Below are 25049 nucleotides of genomic sequence, written 5' to 3' on the forward strand. Positions count from 1 at the left end.
ATATTTAAAGTAAAACCACTTGTATAGGAGTCCACAACAATTTGACAACCACTCTTGAAAAGGTAGGAAACTACAACTCAGCAGTACTTCTACCTTCCTAATAATCTAGCTAAGCCAAAGTAGCAGTTTCTGTTAACTGTCAACTGTAAGCATAAAGGAACTAGCACACTACCACATGAAAGATTAAAGATGCAACTCATGTGCCTCTGAGTAGCATTATATTTAAACAACCCAGAGAAATAAGCTTTTTACAAAAAAAAATTTTATGTCTACATGTGTATGTGTGTATGTTTGTGAGACATAGAGATGAACCTCTCTAGTAGCATGTTACAGAATCTAAGATTTAAGCTCTTCCTACCCTCCAATTTACATTTATTTCTTATAATTTTTAAGCCAATCTAAGTGGTTTTCCTTATGTTAAAAAGAACATCAATCCACTAACATTCACTAAATAAAAACAAGGACTGTTTATGAAATGTACCACATGTTTATGGCTGTTAGAAAACTTATTGTAATGCTGTTATGCAGGTCCTGTCATCAATTCATGTGGGGAAAAAAAACACTGAAAAAACCGTGACAAATAAAAACCCTAAATATGTGTGTGTGTGTGTGTGTGTATGTGTGTATCAAGTATATATATTTTATGTATATGTTTGTCATATATATGTCAAAAGAATATATATGAGAAAAATTTATAGAATTTGGAAAATATATGCACTAGAAAATAACAATTTATTGTTTTTTTTTTCCAAATAAAAAACCTCAGTTGCACAAAGATCTTAACAGGGTTGTTGCTGTCTTGTGTGAATCCATTTTAAGTATTTCCAATAAACCTAATAAAAATAGCTCATTATTATGACTCTGATACCAGCACCAAGTGAGATGTTGAGGGACAATATTACAGTAAAGTTATCTAAAAGGATTTCGGCAGGGACCTCAAATTAAATCTAAAACCGATCTTGGTTCTTTCTACCCTCTTATCCCCCCTCTCTTCCTGCTTTCATTCCAGTCTTTCCTAGCTTAGTTGACAGAACCACAGACCATATCAAAATCCTATCTGTAAGTCATGCTTACCTACTTCATGTCCCTGAGCCACAATATATACAAGCACCAAACCCAATGGCTCTTACGCCTCAATTTATAATCAGATCTCTTTTCTTTTCTCCTATTCTACCACTAATTAATTAAGGCCTTGATTCTCACTCATCTAACTTATAGCCATAGCTTACCTGCCTCCACTTTATCTTACCCCAATCTATTCTTCACACACATACACACACACACACAAGTCCCTCTGTAAAGCACTAAACTTATGTTTAAAACCTTTTAATGTAACTCTACTATATAATGAACCTCTTTTAAAGCCTACTTCTGCGGACTACACCTGCTGCCGTCATCGTCCCACATATAAAACTCTAACTTACCAACTTATTTGACCCACTATGTCCATGTACAACTTATTCGACCCCAGATTTCAATGCTCTAATAATTCTCCACTGTCCCTCTCCCCAGCTCCTGGAAACCATCACTCTACTTCCTGTCTCTACGATTCTTGACTATTTTAGGTACTTAACAGCAAAGGAAGCATACAGTATCTGCAGTTTTTAAATTGACATCATGACCTCAACAGGTTCATCTACATTGTAGCAAGAGTCAGAATTTCCTTCAAGACTAAATAATATTCCATATACCACATTTTGTTTAGTCATTCACACATCATGGACACATGGGTTGTTTCCAAGTTTTAGTTATTGTGAATAATGTTATGAATGTGGGTGCAAAAATATCTCTTTGAGACCCTACTTCCAACTCTTTGGGGCATATAACCCAGAAATGGAATTGCTGGATCATACAGTAATTCTATTTCTAACAAAACTCCATATTGTTTTGGAGGAGTTTGTATTGTTATAATGTTATGCTGTTTTCCACAGCAGCTATACCATTTTACATTAACACCAACAGCCCCAACACTTCTTTTTAAGATTTTATTTATTTATTTGTCAGAGAGAGAGAGCAAGCAGCACAAGTTGGGAGGGCAGAGGGAGATGCAAGCTCCCCACTGAGCAGGGAGCCCACTGCAAGACTTGATCCCAGGACCCTGGGATCAATACCTGAGCCGAAGGCAGCCACTTAACCAACTGAGCCACCCAGGCAGGCGTCCCTGATTTGTTTTGTATTGTTTTTATACTAGCCATCTGATTAGGTGTGAGGTGGTACCTCATTATGGTTTTGATTTGCATTTCCCTAATGATTTGTGATGTTTAGCATCTTTTTATGTGCTTATGAACCACTCACATATATTCTCTGGAGAAATGTCTACTGAAGTCCCTTGTCCAGTTGTGAATCGGGTTTTTCTGTAGTTGCTGAGTTTTAAGAATTCTCCATAAATTCTGGATATCAACCCATTATCAGACATACAATTTGCCAGTGTTGTCCCACATTCTACAAGTTGTCTTTCCATGGTTGATAGTGTCCTTTGGTGCACAGAAGTTTTTAATTTTCACAAAGTCCAATTTGTCTATTTCTTCTTTTGTTGCCTGTGCCTTCAGTGTCATACCCAATAAATTATTGCCAAATCCAATGTTGGGAGCTTTGCCCTTTGTTTTCTTTCAAGAGTTTTATACTTTTAGATTTTACATTTAGGTCTTTGACCTATTGAGTTAATTTCCATAGACAATGTTAAGTAAGGGTCCAACTTCATTCTTTTGTACATAGATACCCTGTTTTTTCAGCACCATTTATTTAAAAGACTGTCCTTTCCCCACTGAATGATCTTGGCACCCTTGTCACAAATTATTTGACCGTGTATGCAAGGATTTGTTACTGGACTCTATTCCATTCCACTGGCTTATGTATCTATATCTATGCCAGTACCACACTGTTTTGATTATTGTAGCTTTGTATTAAGTCTGGAAATCAGGAAGAATGAGTCTTCCAAAATTCTGTTATTCTTTTTCAACATGGTTTTGGCTATTTTGAAGTACCTTGAGATGACATACTGAATTACAGGATGAATTTTTCTATTTCTGCAAAAAACATCACTGAGATTATGACAAGGTTTACACTAAATCTGTGGATCAGTTTGGGCAGTTTTGACATCATAATAATACAAATTCTTCCAATCCATGAACATGAAATATGTTTCCACTTACTTATATCTTCTTCCTTTCAGGAGTACAAGCCTTTCACCTCTTTGGTTAAATTAATCCCTAAGTACTTTTTTATTATTTTTGATGCTATTATAAATGGAATTGTTTTCTTAATATCCTCCATTGATTGTTAACGGTTAATGTACAGAAATGAAACTAGCTTTGGTATTGGTACTTTGCTGAATAACTTAATTAGTTCTAAAAGCTTTTTGTGTGGAACTTTATGGTTTTCTGCATGGATCATATAATCTGCAGAGACAATTTTACTTCTTCCTTTCCAGTGTGAATGCCTCTTATTTATCTTGCCTAAATACTCTGGCTAGGACTTCCAGTACCATGTTGAATATGAAAGGAAAAGTGCACATCCTTATCTTTTCCTGATCCTAGAGGACAAGTTTTTAATTTTTCATATATGGCTTTTATTATGTCAAGGTAGTTTCCTTCTATTCCTATATTTCTTTGATTCATTCTGAGCAGGTTTTGTGTTTCTGGGTATTTGAAGGAGTCAAGATGGTGGAGAAGTAGCAGGCTGAGACGACATCAGATAGCAGGAGATCAGCTAGATAGCTTATCAAACCATTCTGAACACCTACAAATCCAACAGGAGATTGAAGAGAAGAGCAACAATTCTAGAAACAGAAAATCAACCACTTTCTGAAAGGTAGGACCGGCGGAGAAATAAATCCAAAGCAACAGGAAGATAGACTGCAGGGGGAGGGGCCGGCTCCCCGCAAGAGCAACGGAGCACAAAATCAGGACTTTAAAACTCTGCTCCAGGGCGCCTGGGTGGCTCAGTGGGTTAGGCCGCTGCCTTCGGCTCAGGTCATGATCTCAGGGTCCTGGGATCAAGTCCCGCATCGGGCTCTCTGCTCAGCAGGGAGCCTGCTTCCCTCTCTCTCTCTCTCTCTGCCTGCCTCTCTGTCTGTTTGTGGTCTCTCTCTGTCAAATAAATAAATAAAATCTTAAAAAAAAAAAAAAAAAAGTCTGCTCCAGTGGGGCGCCTGGGTGGCTCAGTGGGTTAAGGCCTCTGCCTTCGGCTCAGGTCATGATCCCAGGGTTGTGGGATCGAGCCCTGCATCGGGCTCTCTGCTCAGCGGGGAGCCTGCTTCCTTCTCTCTCTCTGCCTACCTCTCTGCCTACTTGTGATCTTTGTCTGTCAAATAAATAAATAAAATCTTTAGGGGAAAAAAAAAGTCTGCTCCACTGACGGACATCGCTCCAGAGGCTAAACCGGGGTGAAGCCCATGCGGGGACAGCGTGGCCTCAGGTCCCACCAGGTCACAGAAGGATGGGGGGTGTCTGAGTGTCGCAGAGCTCACAGGTATTAGAGTGGGGAAGCTGGCTACAGAGATGGAGCTGAGGAGTGAGCTCTCAACTCGGGGTTACCTTGAACCATAATCCGTGGCAAAGGCCACTGTTCTATGAGTGAGGTCCCCACAAGATCTGGGGAACCAACCTCCCCCCAAGAGCTCAGGGATCTGCAGGGTTCGGAGACTCCAGGCAGAGCTGTCTGCCAGAGACAGAGACGCTTGGTCACAGGCTGCACAGGTCACAGGTCACAGGAGCGCAGCCAGAGGCTAGGGAGATAGGGAGTGATTGAGCGCTTTTCTCCAAGCACGGCTGAGGCCAGGGAGACAGGAGTGATTGAGTGGTTTTCTCTGAGAGTGCACTGAGAGTGGGGCCCCGAGCTCTAGGCTCCTCAGGCCGGAGATTGGGAGGCCACCATTTTCATTCCCGTCCTCCGGAACTCTACGGAAAGCGAAGATCAACAAGAAATCCAGCCAAGACCAAGTTCACTTATCAAGGAGAGCAGCAGAATTCCAGAGGAGGAGAAAGCAAAGCATGGAATTCATAGCTTTCTCCCCATGATTCTTTAGTCTTGCAAAGTTAATTAATTTTTTTAACTTTATTTTTTTCTTCCGCTAATTTTTTTTAACTTTTACCCTTTCCTCTTTTAACTAGTTTATCTTAACAATACCTTTCATAAAAAAATAAATAAATAAAATCTTTTTTGAACCTTCATTATTATAATCATATTTTATCCTTCATTGAATCTAACTTTATTTTTTGTATACACATAGGGTTTTTTCTTCTAAAAAATTTGGGGTACAACTTCTTCTAATAGATCAAAATATACCCTAAATCTAGCACCGGGCTTGTTGTAGTTTCCAGCACAAACAAATTCTCTCCACTTTCTCTTTATTCTCCCAACCAACTTACCTTATCAACTCCTTTTTTAGAAATTTAAAAAAAAATTTTTTTTTCATCTTTATAGTCATATTCCAACCCTTTGTTGTGTCTACCCTTATATATGTTTTTCATCCTTTAAAATTTTAGGAGGTAGTTTCTTCTAAGAGACCAAAATACTCCCAAAATTAAGTGGGCAACCCTGTTCTAGTCACCAGTCTAATACATATATTTTTTTTTCTTTTTTCTTTTTTTTTTTAATTTTTTTTTTCTGAACTTTTTACCCCCTTTCTTCCCCCCATGATTTGGGGTCTCTTCTGTTTGGTTAAAGCACATTTTCCTGGGGTCTTTGTCACCCTTTTAGTATTTCATTTGCTCCTTCATATATTCTTACCTGGACAAAATGACAAGGCGGAAAAACTCACCACAAAAAAAAGAACAAGAGGCAGTACCGAAGGTTAGGGACATAATCAATAGCGACATTGGTAATATGTCAGATCTAGAGTTCAGAATGGTGATTCTCAAGGTTCTAGCCAGGCTCAAAAGAAAAAGGCAGGAAGATATTAGAGAAACCCTGTCCGGAGAAATAAAAGCCTTTTCTGGAGAAATAAAAGAACTAAAATCTAACCAAGTTGAAATCAAAAAAGCTATTAATGAGGTGCAATAAAAAATGGAGGCTCTTACTGCTAGGATAAATGAGACAGAAGAATTAGTGATATAGAAGACCAAATGACAGAGAATAAAGAAGCTGAGCAAAAGAGAGACAAACAACTACTGGACCACGAGGGGAGAATTCGAGAGATAAGGGATACTATAAGATGAAACAACATTAGAATAATTGGGATTCCAGAAGAAGAAGAAAGAGAGAGGGGAGCAGAAGGTATATTGGAGAGAATTATTATAGAGAATTTCCCTAATACGGCAAAGGGAACAAGCATCAAAATCCAGGAGGTGCAGAGAACCCCCCTCAAAATCAGTAAGAATAGGTCCACACCCCCATCATCTAATAGTAAAATTTACAAGTCTTAGTGACAAAGAGAAAATCCTGAATGCAACCCGGGACAAGAAGTCTGTAACATACAATGATAAAAATATTAGATTGGCAGCGGACTTATCCACAGAGACCTGGCAGGCCAGAAAGAGCTGGCATGATATATTCAGAGCACTAAACGAGAAAAACATGCAGCCAAGAATACTATATCCAGCGAGGCTATCATTGAAAATAGAAGGAGAGATAAAAAGCTTCCAGGACAAACAAAAACTGAAAGAATTTGCAAACACCAAACCAGCTCTACAGGAAATATTGAAAGGGATCCTCTAAGCAAAGAGAGACCCTAAGAGTAGATCGGAAAGGAACAGAGACAATATACAGTAACAGTCACCTTACAGGCAATATAATGGCACTAAATTCATATCTCTCAATAGTTACCCTGAATGTAAATGGGCTAAATGCCCCAATCAAAAGACACAGGGTATCAGAATGGATAAAAAACCAAAACCCATCAACATGCTGCCTACAAGAAACTCATTTTAGACCCAAAGACACCTCCAGATTTAAAGTGAGGGGGTGGAAAACAATTTACCATGATAATGGACATCAAAAGAAAGCTGGGGTGGCAATCCTTATATCAGATCAATTAGATTTTAAGCCAAAGACTATAATAAGAGATAAGGAAGGACACTATATCATACTCAAAGGGTCTGTCCAACAAGAAGATCTAACAACTTTAAATATCTATGCCCCTAACGTGGGAGCAGCCAACGATATAAACCAATTAATAACAAAATCAAAGAAACACATCGACAATAATACAATAATAGTAGGGGACTTCAACATTCCCTTCACTGAAATGGACAGATCATCCAAGCAAAAGATCAACAAGGAAATAAAGGCCTTAAATGTGTTTCTAGGTATTTGTCCAGTTCATCTAGGTTATCCCATTTGTTGGCATATAACCATTTACAGTACTTTCTTAAAACCTTTCCATTTCTGTAGAATTGGTAGTAATGTCCCCATTTTCATTTCTGATTTTAGTAATTTGAGTGTTTTTTTTTTTTAAAGATTTTATTTATTTATTTGTCAGAGAGAGAAAGAGCGAGTACAGGCAGAGAGAGTGGCAGGCAGAGGCAGAGGAAGAAGCAGGCTCCCTGCTGAGCAAGGAGCCCAATGTGGGACTCGATCCCAGGACGCTGGGATCATGACCTGAGCCGAAGGCAGCTGCTTAACCAACTGAGCCACCCAGGCGTCCCTTGAGTGTTTTTTCTTAATCAATCTAGTTAAATAAACATTTATCAGTTCTGTTGATCAAAAAACCAACGTGTGGTTTCACTATTTTCTCTATTGTTTTTCTATTGTTTTATTTATCTCTGCTAAAATATTTATTATTTCATTCCTTCTACTATCTCTGAAATTAATTTTTTCTTCTAGTTCCTTAAGCTGTAAAATCAGGTTGTTGATTTGGAATCACTTTTTTAAATATAAGCATTTATAGCTATAAATTTCCCCCTTAGCACTGCTTTCACTACATCTCACAGGTTTTAGTATGTTCAGCTTTTGTTTTCATTCACCTCTCAGTATTGTCTTATTTCCCTTGCAATTTCTTTAATCCATTCATTGCTTAAAAGTATGTTATCTAATTTCCACAAATGTGTGAATTTTCCAGTTTTGCTTCCATTATTGATTTCTAACTTCATCAAAATGTGGTCAAAGAAAATATTTTGTAAGACATCTACCTTTTTAAATATACTGAGACTTAATTTGTGACTTAACATATAGTCTACCACAAAGAACACACGAGGTGCACTTGAGAAGAACGTACATGCTGTTGTTAGGTAGAGGTTCTGTACATGTCTATTAGCTCCAGCTGGCTTTACTGTGTTGTTCGTTCCTCATATTTCTTATCTTCTGCATGGTTGTTCTATACATTACTGAGAATAGGATACTGAAGTCTCAAACCAGTAGTGTAAAAATGTCTTTTTCCTTTCACTTTTGTTGATTTTGTTCATATATTTGTATGGTCTGTTATTAAGCATATAAATATTTAGAAATTTTATATCTTCTTGTTGTATTATACTTTTTATTAATAATGTCCTTCATGATTTAGAGCCTATTTTATCTAAAATTAATATAGCTATCCCTGCCCTTTTTTGGTTACTATATGCATCAGTATCTTTTCCTATTCTTTCACTTTAAACCTATTTCTATCTATGCATCTTAAAGTGAGTCTCCTATACACAGAACATATCAGATCATTTTTAATCCACTCTGCCAGTCTCTTTTATAGTTTAATCTACTATATTTAAAGTAATTATTGATAAGGAATAACTTCTGTCACTTTGTTATAAGTTTTCTAGATGCCACTTAGCTTTTGCTGCCTCATTTCCTACATTACTCTTTTATATTTACTTGATATTTTGAAGTAAAAGACATTTTACTTAACTTCAATAACATATAAAAACTCATTTACAAGCTTTGTGCAGTGGCAGTATCATAAACAACGAGGTTTATCTGAGACACAATTACTGCTAATTGAAAACTCATTTACAGGGGCGCCTGGGTGGCTCAGTCAGTTAAGTGTCTGCCTTCGGCTCAGGTCATGATCCCAGTGTTCTGGGATCTAGCCCTATGTTGGGCTCCCTGCTCAGTGGGGAGTCTGCTTCTCACCCTTCCTCTCCTTCTGCCCCTCTCCCCCTGCTCATGTTTTCTATCTCAAATAAATAAAAGCTTAAAAAACAAAAACAAATAACAACTGATTTACCACTCTATCCTCAACCCTTTATTGTTATCACAAGATTACAACTTTGTGCATTGTGTAATCAAAACCATAAACTAGTAATTTTTAAAAATCCCTAAGTTTCTTAAATTACATAGAAAACAAAATGTGGATTTACAAACCAAAGTTACAATAATGCTAGATTTTAGACTAATAATTTTTTAAATGTATTAGTTTCTTAAATCATCTGGGAAACAAAAAGAATTATAAACATTATTAAAATAATGTTATCTTCTGTAACTGCTTACATATTATACTTTTATTGAGATATTACTTTGTCATATGGGTTCAGGTTACTATCTAATATTCTTTCATTTCAACCTGCAGAACTCCATTCGGGATTTCTTGCAAGACAGGTGTACCAGTAACAAATTCCCTGAGTTTTGGGGAATGTCTCTCTGTTACTTTTGAAGGAGAGTTTTGCTAGATACAGGATTCTTGGTTAGCAGGGGTTTTTTTTCTTTTTAGCACCTTAAAAATATCAGTCCACCACTGTCTTCTGAAGTTTCTGATGAGAAATCTGCTGAAAATCTTACAAGGATCCCTTTTCAAGTGACAAATCATCCCTCTTATTTCTTTCAAGATTCTCTGGCCTTGGCTCTTTAAAGTTTGATTACAATGTGTCTCAGTATGGGTCTCTCTCAATTCATTTTACTTGGAATTCACTGTGCTTCTTGGATGTTTATAGTCATGCCTTCCATCAAATTTGGGAAATTTTTGGTCATAGTTTCTTTGAATAATCTCGCTGCACTTTCCCCTCTTCCCTCCAACCCTCACCCAATCCCTTCTCCTTCTCAAACTCCTAAAATGCATACAATGGTCCACCTGATACTGTTCTACACGTCCCTAAGGCTCTGTTCATTTTTTCTCCAATCTCCTTTCCTTCCATTCCTCAGACTCCGTAATTTTGATTGCCTTAACTTCCAGTTCACTGGTTCTCTCTTCTGTCTAGTTAAATCTGCCTTTGAATTCCTCCATGAACTTTTCATTCCAGGTTCTTATACTTTTCAACTTTGGAATCTTTTCTTGGTCTCTTTTTAGGTTATCTATGTCTTCACTATACTTCCATTTGGTCCATACATCATTTCTTTGCTTTCTTCTCATCTTCAATTAGCTCTTAGAGCATTTTAAGATAATTGTTTTAGAGTATTTGTCTATTAAGTCTACATCTGGATTTTTTCAACAACAGTTTCTGCTGGCTTATTTTGCTTCCTTTAAATGGACCATACTTTCCTGCTTCCTTGTATGCCTTGTGATTTTTTTGCTGAAAGCTGGACATTTTATTCTAATAACCAGTAACTCTTGCAATCAGATTCTCCCTCTTTTGCAGGGTTTGCTGTTTTCTGTTTTTGTTTTGTTTTTGATTGTTTTAGACTGTCTTTGTGCTTAGAGCCTGAAGCGTAAACTTACGGTCTTTCCTGAGCCTGCACCTTTCCTTGGACCTGTGTAGTGACTTCCTAATTTCTCATATATATAATTGCTCTTGAATGTCCTAGTCTTTAATGCCAAAAGGAGAAAATGTCCCAAAAGTAGAAAAAGAAGAAAAAATGGTGTGGGGAGAGCAGGAAGGATACCATTCCTCGGAACTTCTGGAAGCCACTTCAGCCATGGCGAAATGGCATACAACAATGGGAGAAGGCAACAATGGTTGCCGAGCTCTGTGTCTGCACATCCATGGTTAGAGGCAGCAATCAGTGCACAGATCCTGATATTTGTAGCAAGGGCTCCTTGTTGCCCATCCTGGCCCCTGCAGGGTGATCTAAGAGCATAAACATGGCTGCCTGCCCCTGGAGGGGAAGGTGAGGTACAGGCAGTACCTGCTGAACTAAGAGTTAAAACTGACAAAAATCAACCACAATTAACTTGTAAGCCCTTCCTCTGGACATAACAAGAGTTCAGAGTTCTAAAATAGTTACATCAGAAGGAATTCTGCCAGTGCAGTTGTTATCTAGGTGGGGAGATAAATTTCTACTACATCATACACCACTATATTCCCAGAACCTTCTCAGTAAGCACTGTGATTTTTTTTTTTAAGATTTTATTTATTTGACAGAGAGAGAGATCACAAGTAGGCAGAGAGGCACGCAGAGAGAGAGAGGAAGGGAGGCAGGCTCCCCGCTGAGCAGAGAGCCCAATGTGGGGCTCGATCCCAGGACCCCGGGATCATGACCTGAGCTAAAGACAGAGGCTTAACCGACTGAGCCACCCAGGCGCCCCAGCACTGTGATTTTTAACATCAGTGGAATTAAACATTTCCTGAACATGTTGACACTTTCGGTAAATTAGTTCAACTATTTTATTATCCCTAAATATAGTCAGTAATACTGTACACTTCATTTTCTTTTCCCTAAAACTCATTTAGTTCATCAAGATGCTGGTATTCTGATCATACGAAAACTTCGATACAATTGTTTGAAAGTAGTGTATTCTGCTTCCTTCACTGAATATTTATTGGGTGTCTACTACAAGCTCAGTACTGTTCTGGACACTAAGGATACAGCAATGGGCAAAATCAAGTTCCTACCCTCGGGCGCCTGGGTGGCTCAGTTGGTTGAGCGACTGCCTTGTGGGATTGAGTCCTGCATCGGGCTCCCAGCTCCTTGGGGAGTCTGCTTCTCCCTCTGACCTCCTCCTCTCTCATGCTCTCTCTCACTCATTCTCTCTCAAATAAATAAATAAATAAATAAATCTTAAAAAAAAAAAAAAGTTCCTACCCTCATAGAGTTTACGTTCTAGTAGGGGAGACAGAACATTATAAACAAAATAAGTAAATGAAATGTAAATGTTAGGGGCGCCTGGGTGGCTCAATGGGTTAAAGCCTCTGCTTTTGGCTCAGGTCATGATCCCAGGGTCCTGGGATCAAGCCCCGCATCAGGCTCTCTGCTCAGCAGGAGGTCGGCTCCTCTTCCTCTCTCTTTCTGCCTGCCTCTCTGCCTACTTGTGATCTCTGTCTGTCAAATAAATAAATAAAATCTTTAAAAAAAATTTTTTTTTTTAATGTAAATGTTAGGTAGTAAAAAGGCCAAAGAAAAAATATCGCAGGTAAGAAGGATTAGGTAGGACAGCCAAAGGATGGTCTCCCAGGGTGGGTTTCATTAAATAGCTGAAGGGAGCAAGAGAGAAAGCCAGCCATGAATCAATAGCTGAAGGGAGTAAGAGAGAAAGCCACTAAAACATCTGGGAAAAGAAGTGTGAGGACCAAAGTGGTAGCAGCAAGAAGGGTAAAAATAGTTCAAATTCTGGATATATTCTAAGAGTCAATAGGATTTAATGATGGACCAAATGAGGAATGTGAAAAAACAAAAGACAAATCAGTGATGATCTGATAAAACTCAACTCAGCAACTGAAAAAATTGGTAGATAAGGGAAGACAAAATCTCTGGTGTGTCTCCTTTTAAAGCTTGAACTTTTCTGCTGGGATAATCTCAGATTTTAGTCTGCCTTCCTATAAAAGGCAACTTAAAGACTGTTTTCTGAGTCTTACAAATCTAATCTTTTGTTGACACTCCACATTCTTAATAGTGCCAGTTTTGGGGGTGGAGGGTGGTCTTAGGGAAGTGGGGGAGCCTCCATTCAGAAACTGAATTAATGGGTCCTCAGGAACTATGTACACCAATTCCTAGAGCCATTTTGGAGGTTACTAAGAGAAGAATTTCCTTAAATTGACCAGTCTTGAAGCCCACTTGCCCTTTCCTTCTCAGTTTTACATTTATATAAAATTTCTACAGATTTGTTTTCATTACTCGACAAGAATCAGACAGAATTAGTATCTGTTTCTTAAGAAACCATATTCTCGGGGCACCTGGGTGGCTCAGTGTGTTAACCCTCTGCCTTCGGCTCAAGTCATGATCCCAGGGTCCTGGGATCGAGCCCCGAATCGGGCTCTCTGCTCACTAGGGAGCCTGCTTCCTCCTCTCTCTCTCTCTCTGCCTGCCTCTCTGCCTACTTGTGATCTCTGTCAAGTAAATAAAATCTTAAAAAAAAAAAAAACAAACCATATTCTCTGCCTTCTGCCAGTTGGAAAGAAACAATCAAACAAAGGTAATAATAACACCAAAGATTCCCTTGTTGCTGTTGTATACTATAGATAGTATTTTATTGCCCTTACTCCATACCCCAACCCTTTAAGTTATTATCATATATAAGGAAACTGACGTTTATACCAATTAAAAGTTTTGCCCAGTATCACTTTAGACAGCAACAATATCACTAAAATGTGGGTTTTCTGACAAAACTGTTTTGTTCTCTACTTAGTCCTCTCCTTCAGAACAGCTTTCATCAACCTTAAATGATAAAACCACTCCAAGTTTCCAGACAACTGCTGTATATGTGTATACGTATTTGAAAACTTAATGTAAATGACATACTTTTTTAAACTGGTCTTTCATTCAATCAACCACACCTATCTTCTTATAATTCATCAGTAGGGAAAAAAAATACCAAGTCTCTAAAGGATCCAAAATTAGCCCACTTATAAAAACACACCTAAGAACGCACAGTCCTTGGTGCCTTTACCTATACATTAAGGAGGAAACAGAATGTAATTCTACTGTACTCAGTACGTCATAGATGGGGAAAACTTTCCAAAATAGCTGAGTTTTCCCTAAGAAGAAGAAATAGGAAAAAAATGTAATCTGATATCACATATTAGAAAGGTATAATATATACCAAATAATTTAGTTTAATAACAGCTGAAATCAACTGACAAAAGAACTGCAAGAGTCATCTATAGGAGAAACCAGTAAACTTTTCTGTGAAGGACCAGGAAGTAAGTATTTCAGGTTTCCATGCCACCCAGGCTCCTGTCTGAACTATTCAGCTCTGTAGCTGTAACATGAAAGTGGCCATACACAATAAATAAATGAATGGATATGCTATATTCCAGTAAGATTTAGTAATATAGATAGAGGGCTGGATTTGGCCTGCAGGCTAGAGTTTGCAACCCCTAATCTATACTATCTTGAGCTCACCTCCTAATGCAGATCAAGAAAATGAAATGTTACAGAATCATAACTAGAGAACAAAATATATTATTATCTTTATTCTTCAGCTAACCTCAAAACTTTTAATACAATTAAATTTTTTTAAATCACTCTTAATTATTATTGTTTTTATGTTTGGTAAAGATATAATGAAGTTTAAGAAAAAGAGAACTTCTTTTTTGAGATACATACCATAATATTTACAAATGAAATAATGTATCTGGATCTGCTTCAGTAGAAAGGGAGGATGGTACAGGTTAAGTCAAAATTGGCCATGAAAAATAACTGAAGTGGGGTGATGGGAACACAGGATTCATTATACTATTCTACTTTTATAAATATTTGAAATTTTCAATAATTAAAAAATTAATAATGACAAATTACTTTTTAAAAAGGCTGGCAAGGGGCACCTGGGTGACTCAGAGGGTTAAAGCCTCTGCCTTCGGCTCAGGTCATGATCCCAGGGTCCTGGGATCGAGCCCCACATCGGGCTCTTTCCTGGGTGGGGAGTCTGCTTCCTCCTCTCTCTCTGTCTGCCTCTCTGCCTACTTGTGATCTCTCTCTGTCCAATAAATAAATAAAATCTTTAAAAAAAAAAAAAAAAAGGCTGGCAAATGATGAGTCACAAATTTAAGTGTATTTGTAAAATTAACTGTTTTCTCCATCTTTTAAACCAGGATTTCTCAACTTTGGCAATATTTACATTTGGGGCCAGATAGTTCTTTGTTGTGGGAGCTGTACTGTGCAGCATGGGATGTTTAGTAGCATTCCTCATTTCTACCACCAAGATGCCAGTAGTACTCCCACCACCACACCCCCACCACCAGTTGTGACAATCAAAACTGTTCCCAGACATTTCCAAATGTCCCCCGTGGAACAAAAATGCCCTTAGTTGAGAACCACTGTTCTAAAAAAACTATACTGCTGTTTCTAATAGATTCTTAAATTCTAGAAAAATGATACTTTGATGATTTTTTTGTTTTAGTCTTAGGCTAGAAATTATATTTATATTTTAACCCAATTTTTTTTTAAAGATTTTATTTATTTATTTGAGAGAGAGACAGTGAGAGAGAGCATGAGCGAGGAGAAGGTCAGAGAGAGAAGCAGACTCCCCATGGAGCTGGGAGCCCGATGCGGGACTCGATCCCGGGACTCCCAGGATCATGACCTGAGCCGAAGGCAGTCATCCAACCAACTGAGCCACCCAGGCGTCCCTATTTTAACCCAATTTTTAAATGTAGTTTTTTCTTTGCCAATTGGGAATTTGTGTTATTAATTTAGCCTGAGGTATAAGTATCCCTTTCTCACACTATTTCTATAAATTATATCTGCCTACAATGGTTTTTATTTTTTATTTATTTTTTTAAATTTTTAATTTAAATTCAATTTAGTTAGCACACAGTGTATTATTAGTTTCAGGGGCACTGATGTTATAGGCAACTGATATTATCAGTTGCCTATAACACCCAGTGCTCTTTATATCAAGTGTCCTCCTTATTGCCCATTACCCAGTATCCCATCCCTCACCTACCTCCCTTTGCCTACAAGGGTTTTTAAAACAGAAATCCAGAGAATGGAAATCCAAATGAGGTGTATGGTTGAAGTCCAGATATATCTTACTGATCTGGTAATGGACCTAATTTTCAAACTTTCTCAAAGAAATTATTTACACTTAGCTTACTGTGCCACACTCCAACTCCAATCTTACCGGGTTTATAGAATCAGCTACCCATGTTTTGTATTTGAATTTAGTTAAGAAACAGTGCCAATTTTGTTCCCACCCCCACAGCTGCACTTCCATTGTGCACAATCCCTCATGTGAATAAGAAGTCTTTAGAAACACAAATGGTTAGATAGTCCCATGTTGTCTGCTTTATTAATTAAATTCTGAATTAGAAAGCACACTTTATAAAAAATAAGGCAAAATATTTTACTTATGGCCTCTTGTCTTATTAGCTATAATCAGAAGGGCTTTGGTATTTTAGTAGTTCTTGCTATTTTAGTTGCTGGATTCATTAAATTAAAAAATGGATATTCGGGGCACCTGGTGGCTTAGTTGGTTAAGCATCTGTCTTTGGCCCAGGTCATGATCTCAGGATCTGGGACTGAGCCTCAAATCAGGCTTCCTGCTCAGCAGGGAGTCTGATTCTCCTTCTCTCTTTGCCCCTCCCTGCTTGTGCTCTCTCTCTCTCAAACAAATAAAATCATTTTTTAAAAAATGAGGTATTCAATTCAGGAAATTTCATTCCATTTCCCCAAGCTAGATGGAAACAGTAACACAATAAGTTTAAGTGTCTTCCATCTACAAAATACTAAATTTAAATTAAGTCTTTCATTACTGAAAGAAATCCTGTAACATATACTGGGGTTCCTAAATTCATAACCAAGAAAGATGTGAATTAAAAATTACTACTGTGAAAACAAAATCAAATCATATAATCTTATTCACAGAGATATCACAGTAACGAAACTTATAGACATCTACCTGCTAATTTAAAATTCAAGCTTTTTTAGACAAAAAAGAAAATTCCAACATCAGAAATGACTTATTTACAACTACAATACCACTGATTCTTTAGTAGCTGTCCAACAAATCAAAATACACTCAATCTGAGAAAAAAGCAAAAATAATGTAAGACTTCTCTTTTCAAATATGTGTCTTTAAAAATTTTTAATTAATAAAAACAGGCTAGTCCACTAAGTTAGTCCGCAGAAATTCAAATCATTTAGCTTCCTCAGATGGGAGTATCATTTGGACAAAATTATATCTTTCTGCCTAGTCTAAATTTACTAGGATTTGACTTATTCCTAAATAACCTTCCACCAGACTGTAACAAATGTGATTTTTTTTTTTCTTAAAGATTTTATTTATTTATTTGTCAGAGAGAGAGAGGGAGAGAGAGCAAGCACAGGCAGACAGAATGGCAGGCAGAGGTAGAGGGAGAAGCAGGCTCCCCGATGGGCAAGGAGCCCGATGTGGGACTCGATCCCAGGACGCTGGGATCATGACCTGAGCCGAAGGCAGCTGCTTAACCAACTGAGCCACCCAGGCGTCCCAACAAATGTGATTTTAATGTATTTTCTCAATAATGAAGTTATAGGGGCGCCTAGGTGGCTCAGTGGGTTAAGCCGCTGCCTTCGGCTCAGGTCATGGTCCTGGGATCGAGCCCCGCATCAGGCTCTCTGCTCGGCGGGGAGCCTGCTTCCTCCTCTCTCTCTGCCTGCCTCTCTGCCTGCTTGTGATCTCTGTCTGTCAAATAAATAAATAAATAAATAATCTTTTAAAAAAAAATAATGAAGTTATAGTATACTGTCACAAAGGACAACACCCTTCACAACACACATAGAGTTTATCAACTGAAATCCCAATGACAGTAAAAAATATTCATTTCCCTTTTTAAAAGACTATACTCTCAATTAAATTAAGCATATATGCACATATCTAGTGATAAACATGCTCTGTAAAGTTTTCAAAGAGCCACATTATAGTCAAGAAATAGTAAGACTAAACAAATCCTAATTTACTGATTCCCTTATGAGATTAAAATAAAGCCCTCTGAGTGCCACTGATCAGTAAAAATCTTGACCTACATGATCTATATATTCTCTTTCCCTCAACTTCTTTAGTATGATTCTTGGATGAACCCATCTGGGCTTCTTGTAGCATGGTGGTCCTACCATAGTAAAGGAAAACTCAACTCCTATCTTCACTTAGGGTTATATCTACAATATTGAGAGATCACAGAGAAACAAGAAATGCTTCAAATTACCTCTTGTCAAATTTCTCTTTCCAACCAGAAGAGCCTTAGGTGATTATTAAATTTTAGGAATGAAAGCAAATCATTTTATAATATAGAAGTACCATTTCTAGAACATTAATTTTTTACTTAAGTATTTTTCAAGCTTAGTTTAATTACCTCTGCTTCTACATCCACATTTTGCTTCAAAAGTAACTTCAAAATGTCAACATGTCCATTCTGACTAGCAGCTTGCATAGCTGTGTGACCAGCACATTGTCCATTTACCTAAATAAAAAAGAAAAAAAAAAGGATGAAGGATTGTCACAAATCACAAAAGAGCCAATCTATAGTATAGGTTTAAATCTGACACACTGAAAAAAAATAAAATAAATAAAGCTAGCACACTGTATGATTCCTTGAAAATAACTTAGGATGGTGTTCCATATATCCTAGTACAGATCACCAGAAACTTTCCTATAATTTAAAGAAGGGAGCAGACATTTTTTTTTAAAGAGGAAAGTTCCATTGTTCAAAGAGCTATCAAAGCACTCTTTTAGCCAATCTGCAAAGTTGAAAAAGAAAGGAAGTGAGAGAGAAAAGTTATATTTTCTGTATTTACTTCTATCTGAATTATTAAAGTTCAGAGTCTCTGTTTAAATGGAAAAAAAAAAAAGAGCAATGAAGTGAATGGAAAACTTTTAGAAAAGATACTGTCCACTATATAAATAAATACAATTCAACAAATATACTGAATACTAACTGTGAGCCACCAATCATGAGGAACACATGAATGAATTAGTAGGGTAGCTATACCCAACTATGACATAGAGCAGTAATTTTCAATGTTTTCTTCAGATGTTGTATAAATACATAATTTCTCCATAACATAGTGCTAAATGCAAAAGCACTGGTTAATAGCTGTTGTTTTTTTTTAATAGGTTTTTTTTTTAAAGCATTTATATCCCTGGATTCCCTCACTCCACTCAGCTAAGTTAGTGGTCCACCTTAACCGCTAGCAGAAACCTTAAAAATTTATTCTCTGGAAAGAGTAAAGTGTCCCTAGCCTACAGAAACCATGCACTGTTATCAGTGGGGCAAAGTTCTAAAATCAGAAGTTTCATGTAAACATTTAAATGATGAATGCTGAGAATCCAAGCCCTCTTCTCTTTCTTACTATTCAGGAGCTTGCAGCCAGGTTTATACCCTCTATGCAGGAGAATTAAGAGACCACTCTAGAGAGTCAGACCAGCCCAAGAGAAAAGACCTAATGGCTAATGCCAGGAGTAACCCAAGGAAAAAAATGAATCTAGACACAAACCATATACTCTTCATAAAAATTAACTCAAAATGAATCATAGACTTAAATGTAAGACACAAAACTCTGAGTCCTACAAGATCACAGATGTCGTCTTTGGTGTTATATCTAAAAAGTCATCACCATACTCAAAGTCACCTACATTTTCTCCTATGTTATCATCTCTCAGAAGATGAAATGAACACATACCTGACGTGCCTGAATGTCTTGGGAGATTAAACAGTTAGAAGCTTGCAGAAGAATTAATTATAACAATATAGATTACAAACAAATGAAAAAAAGGTTAAACGATGTCTGAAGTTAAGAGGGACTGATTAGGAAAAACTGTAAGTGAACTTCCTAGAATGAAGGAAATGTTCTATATCTAATAGGGGTGTGAATTACATGTATGCATTTGTCAAAACTGATCCATGTATTTCATTATATATAAATTACACCTCATTTTTTTTGATAAAACAATTATGAGCACCAAGGAAAGTAAATGGTTATATAGGAAAATACAATCTAGCATCGTCTACAGCTCAGATATGAATGTCATTTAAATAATACCATGCACAATTAATTTTAATCTTACAAAGTTACCATACAACCTAACCACATTAAGAAGCTGAGAAGAGGGGCCCCCGGGTGGTTCAGTTGGTTAAGCGGCTGCCTTTGGCTCAGGTCATGATCCCAGCATCCTGGGATCGAGTCCCACATCGGGCTCCTTGCTCGGCAGGGAACCTGCTTCTCCCTCTGCCTCTGCCTGCCTCTCGGCCTACTTGTGATCTCTCTCTCTCTTTCTCTCTCTCTCTGACAAATAAATAAAATCTTTAAAAAAAAAAAAAAAAAAGAAGCTGAGAAGAGTGTGTGAAGGGAATGAGCTGGAGGTGAGAGTGAGAAAAAAGCTGAATCCTCATTTTCACAGTGAAGTATCAAAAGATAACTCCTAAAACATAAAAATCAAGAAAAAACAATAAAAGTATGTTATTAGAAGATGTAGAGGTAAATATATGAGGAAAATCAACTGAACAAGGTGAAAATAGTTGTCTCTGAAGAATGGGTAACTAGAATTGAGAAGGAAATGTTTTTCCTAACAAACCTTGTAGAACTATTTTCTCCCTTTAAATGTTTAGAATGGGAAGGCTCCATAGCTCAGGGGTTAGAGCACTGGTCTTGTAAATGTTTAGAATGTATATCGTTTAAAAAAACTTATTTAGTAATTAAATGAAGAAAAAAAATAAGTATAATTTAAATCTGCTTGGTTGAATATAAAAAAGTCATTTGGTACTTTGACAACCAAAATAAAGTATTTGTAATATATCTCACAATCAAGAAACCACTGTGCTGTGCTGCTGCAATTGACATCTCCCTCATAACTGAAACGCCACACGAGCTTATAGGAATATGATGTTGTGCTACTCCAACTACAATCTCTAGGCCAGCACTGAACATCATGCTGATGCCAGCATGGTAGCAATAATAAAGCCAATGAATGCCTACCTAGAACCAAAATGGCCCACCTAAAATACGACTTACGTGAATGGTAAAATACTATAAACTATTAAGATTTACAAAATGCATGACCTCTGGGGCACCTGGGTGGCTCAGTCAGTTAAGCGTCTGCCTTTGGCTCAGGTCATGATCCCAGGGTCCTAGGATCGAGCCCCGCATTGGGCTCCCTGCTCAGTGAGGGGCCTGCTTCTCCCTCTCCCACTACGCCCCAGCTTGTCTTCCCTCTCTTGCTGTCTCTCTGTGAAATAAATAAATAAACAAAATCTTAAAAAAAAAAAAATGCATAACCTCTAATTAGTCTGCATTATAAACTATAAAATAGTCAATTTTCACAGGAAAAGGTTTAGATTAAATGTTTTAAGAGGGATAGAAAACTGCTTATAAAATTTACAAAAGTATATTTAAAAGACATAAGATGACATTTCCATGAGAAATGGAGGACAATGACCACTTGAAAAACTAAATGCAAATTTTGTCAACCATAAATTTAAAAGGTCACAGTGTTAAAATAAAAATGTCAATATATTTTAGAAGAGTACACTGATGATTTCCAGCTCTTCTTTAAAATACCTCACAAAAACAAAGAAGAAGGAATAGTTGAACCACATGTAGAAAAATCTCAATAATTATTGAACTGTTATGTTCATTATACTGTTCTATTTTTGTACATGCTTCAAATAATTTTTAAATGCTCACATCCACATCTGGTCGTTTTAGCAAGTCTTCCACTTTAGCAACATCTCCATTGGCAGCAGCCTTAACTAATTCTTCATTGAGGTCACCAGATTCTTGGGTTTCAAATAATTTCTTCAAGAGTTGGGAGAGTCTTTCTGTAAAGCATCAAATAAAGCTGCTAACACAGGAGGATCTTGAACCTTAACTACTAACAGACAAATATTACCCACATAACTGTAATACATACTTATCTTTTTTTAATTATTTCTATCATTAATATTATTTTCATACTATACTACAGATATTACCCAGGCAAGTTATAATTACTACCAATAAAACTGCATTAAATTCCAACTCATAAGTATTCCCAGTTTTCTTCATGTATTTCAAGTTACAATTTCAGAAAAAGAGAGTTACATATAAACAATATTAAGATTTAGAAGTCATACCAAAGATAATCACAAATGAACATACTACAATGGAAGTATCCTAACAATACAAACTTCCTTTCAGGTTTTAAGCATACCACACCTCAGAGCTCCCTGCTACACACCTTAGAATAAATCAGCAAATCAATGATTATGATTCAAAAGCAATGTAATCTCTATAATATTTGGGGAAATGTTTTAGGGACAAACCAATTTTCCGTTGAAAATGGTCATCTAAGTGTTAACATATTTCAACAGATGCCACATGATTGGTACTGACTAAAACAAAAAAGAACTAGGGGTGTATTTACACAGACTCTTCCATAATTTTTTTTTTTTTTCTAAGTAGCATTCATCAGTAAAGAAACTACCAAGTTCTATTCCTTAATTCTTGAATCTACTTGGTGGAAAGCAAAGAAATCACAAAGTGAGGCAGAGGATCAACAACAAGTCCAAATTATTTGAGTAGGATATTAACTATTTCTCATTCTTTGTATTTGTAGGTAGTCACTGTGCTGTGAAGCCATCTAACTACAAGGTAAAAAAATAAACACTACCTGATTTAAATTTTAAGCACACGAGCAAATTACATCAGGAAAGAAGAAAGAGTAGCAGAAGTAGAAAGCAGTATAAAGTAAAACTGGAGGCCACCTAATGTTTTCCTTTACTTTCTTAAAATTTAATTATGGTTCTACCTTCTTTTCTGAATGATAATACACAGTACCTTGCAATTTGTTCTAGAATGAATTGAGGCTATGTGTATGTAAGGCTAGAGCACAGGAAGGAAAGACTTTGGCATGAATCTACCCAAACATCCAGCTTATTCATATTTCAAACGATTTCCTATTTATTTTCTACTTATTCACATTTCAAGATGATTTCCTACTTATTATTATACATTCTTATATGTATAACAACTTTTATTAAATAGTGAAAGGACAGGGGCACCTGAGTGGCTCAGTGGGTTAAGCCTCTGCCTTCGGCTCAGGTCATGGTCTCAGGGTCCTGGGATCGAGCCCCACATCGGGCTCTCTACTCGGCAGGGAGCCTGCTTCCCTTCCTCTCTTTCTTTGCCTGCCTCTCTGCCTACTTGTGATCTCTGTCTGTCAAATAAATAAATAAAATCTTCAAAAAAAAAAATAGTGAGAGGACACCTGGGTGTCTCAGACAGTTAAGCATCTGCCTTCAGCTCAGGTCATGATCTTAGGGTCCTGGGATCAAGTCCTGTATCTGGCTCCTTGCTCCGCAGGAAGCCTGTTTCTTCCTCTGCCTGCCACTCTCCCTGCTGTGCTCTCTGACAAATAAATAAAATCTTTTAAAAAGATAAAAATAAAAATAAAATAAATAGTAAGGAAAAAACCATGGCTGATATGCAAAAATATCCAGGAAGAAAGCCATCTGCTAGCAATAATGTTGAAAATAAAAAGAGAATAAAATAGTCGAAGAAAGTGATATTTCTTGTCAGAAAACAAAAGTTCTGACTAAAGAGTACAATGATGAATTTCAGTTATCTCAGATTTGATGTGCAAACACCTTCAATATTATGCCCAAGAAAAGCACTTATTTATGAAAATTTTCCAGGGTATACCTCAGTCAGAACAAAAACCGTTCATCAGGGGCACCTGGGTGGCTCAATGGGTTAAGCCTCTGCCTTCAGTTCAGGTCATGATCTCAGGGTCCTGGGATCAAGCCCCGCATCAGGTTCTCTGCTCAGCAGGAAGCCTGCTTCACTCTCTCTCTACCTGCCTGTCTACTTGTGATCTCTGTCAAATAAATAAAATCCTTAAAAATAAAAAAACCGTTCATCATATAAAAACAAAAAACAAAAACCTTTAGAAAAGTGTAGAACTGTCAACATTCAAATGAGGTCATGTGATCTGGGAGAAAATTAAGAACACATACAACATTAGCTGTACAAGAGAACAGAGAAATTAAGCAAAGATTCTAATGTAAACCATATTACTTTTAAAGACACAACAATACAAACATACCACCAGATGCGTTGCTAATGGCTGATCCTGCAGATGCCACCTTGGAAACTGCTGCTGGATTATATGTCCAAGATGTTCCGCAAACTTCCACCTTTAAATCACTGTCCGAATAAATCTGTTGTACTCGGCCAACTTTACCTAAAGTCTTTCAAAAAAAAAAAAAAGAAAAAGAAAAAAATTAGTTCATGTTCCCAAGTCTAAAGTACATACCATAGGAAAAAAAAAAAAACTCAATCGTTAGCTCTTACATGTTTAAAGTATTAATTTTCTTTTGTTCCTAATGAAAAAACTGTTAAAGGACAACATATTCAAGTGGGTTATTTGTTAGCTACAAACTTGAAAGAGTATCTTTAAAAAACATTTTAATAGGGCAACTGTCTCAGGTCCCCTCCATCTTCAGGAGCTTTGTACTATCACTCAATAAACTTTGTTCTATCGCTCAATAAGCTCTGTACTATCACTAAATAAACTTTGCTTTGCTGTCCACCAAAAACCCAAAAATAAATAAAAAGCATTTTAATAAACAAAACTATAATACTTCCACAAGAATATAAAATCAAAAATAAATCATGACAGTCTATCATTTATAAGAATTCAAAAAATTTTGTTTTTTGATATCCAACCTTTTTTAAAAATAATTTATCTTTTTTATTAATAATGTATTATTAGCCCCAGGAGTACAGGTCTGTGAATCACCAGGTTTACACACTTCACAGCACTCACCATAGCACACACGTTTCCCCCCAATGTCCATAACCCCACCACCCTCTCCCTACCCCCCCCCCGCCCCCAGCAACTCTCAGTTTGTTATGTGAGATTAAGAGTCTCTTATGGTTTGTCTCCCTCCCGATTCCATCTTCTTTCATTTATTCTTTTCCTACCCCCCAAGCCCCCCACATTGCCTCTCAACTTCCTCATATCAGGATTAATATCCAACCTTTTAACCCCATAATCTTATCTTACATCTTGAGAATTTATAAATCAAAAAGTCCAAAAAAAAAAAAAAGTCCAAAATTCACCACCAATCTAGCCTAAAAAAATAAAACCTTGATTTCTAAAATAAAATATACTTAACCAAAAAGGGACTCAGTATCCATTCCAAGACAGAAGTATGTAGAAACAACACTTATTAAGTATATGGGAAAGGGGGACACCTGGGTGGCTCAGTTGGTTAAGCATCCAACTCTATTTCAACTCAGGTCATGATTTCAGAGTTGTGGGATAGAGCCTGGGGCTCCGTGCTCAATAGAGAGTCTGCTTGAGATTCTCTCTCTCCCTCCCTCTGTCTCTCTTTCCCATGCACACTCTCTCAAAT

At 37.0% G+C, this 25049-nt stretch overlaps 1 protein-coding gene across 1 annotated transcript in view; it reads right to left on the reverse strand.

Moving 5' to 3' along the window:
* The window catches only part of MIB1 (MIB E3 ubiquitin protein ligase 1), a 139338-nt gene that overhangs the window by 58378 nt on the left and 55911 nt on the right, over positions 1–25049 (reverse strand). Inside the window, exons 8-10 of the mRNA XM_047696601.1 lie at positions 23735–23879; positions 21337–21470; positions 18009–18116 (exon numbers count right to left, since the gene is read on the reverse strand). Coding sequence (XP_047552557.1) covers positions 18009–18116; positions 21337–21470; positions 23735–23879 — 387 coding nt within the window. The remainder of the gene's footprint in view (positions 1–18008; positions 18117–21336; positions 21471–23734; positions 23880–25049) is intronic.

This window comes from Lutra lutra, chromosome 12 (genome assembly GCF_902655055.1).
Source record: "Lutra lutra chromosome 12, mLutLut1.2, whole genome shotgun sequence".
In the NCBI taxonomy this organism is placed as follows: Eukaryota; Metazoa; Chordata; class Mammalia; order Carnivora; family Mustelidae; genus Lutra; species Lutra lutra.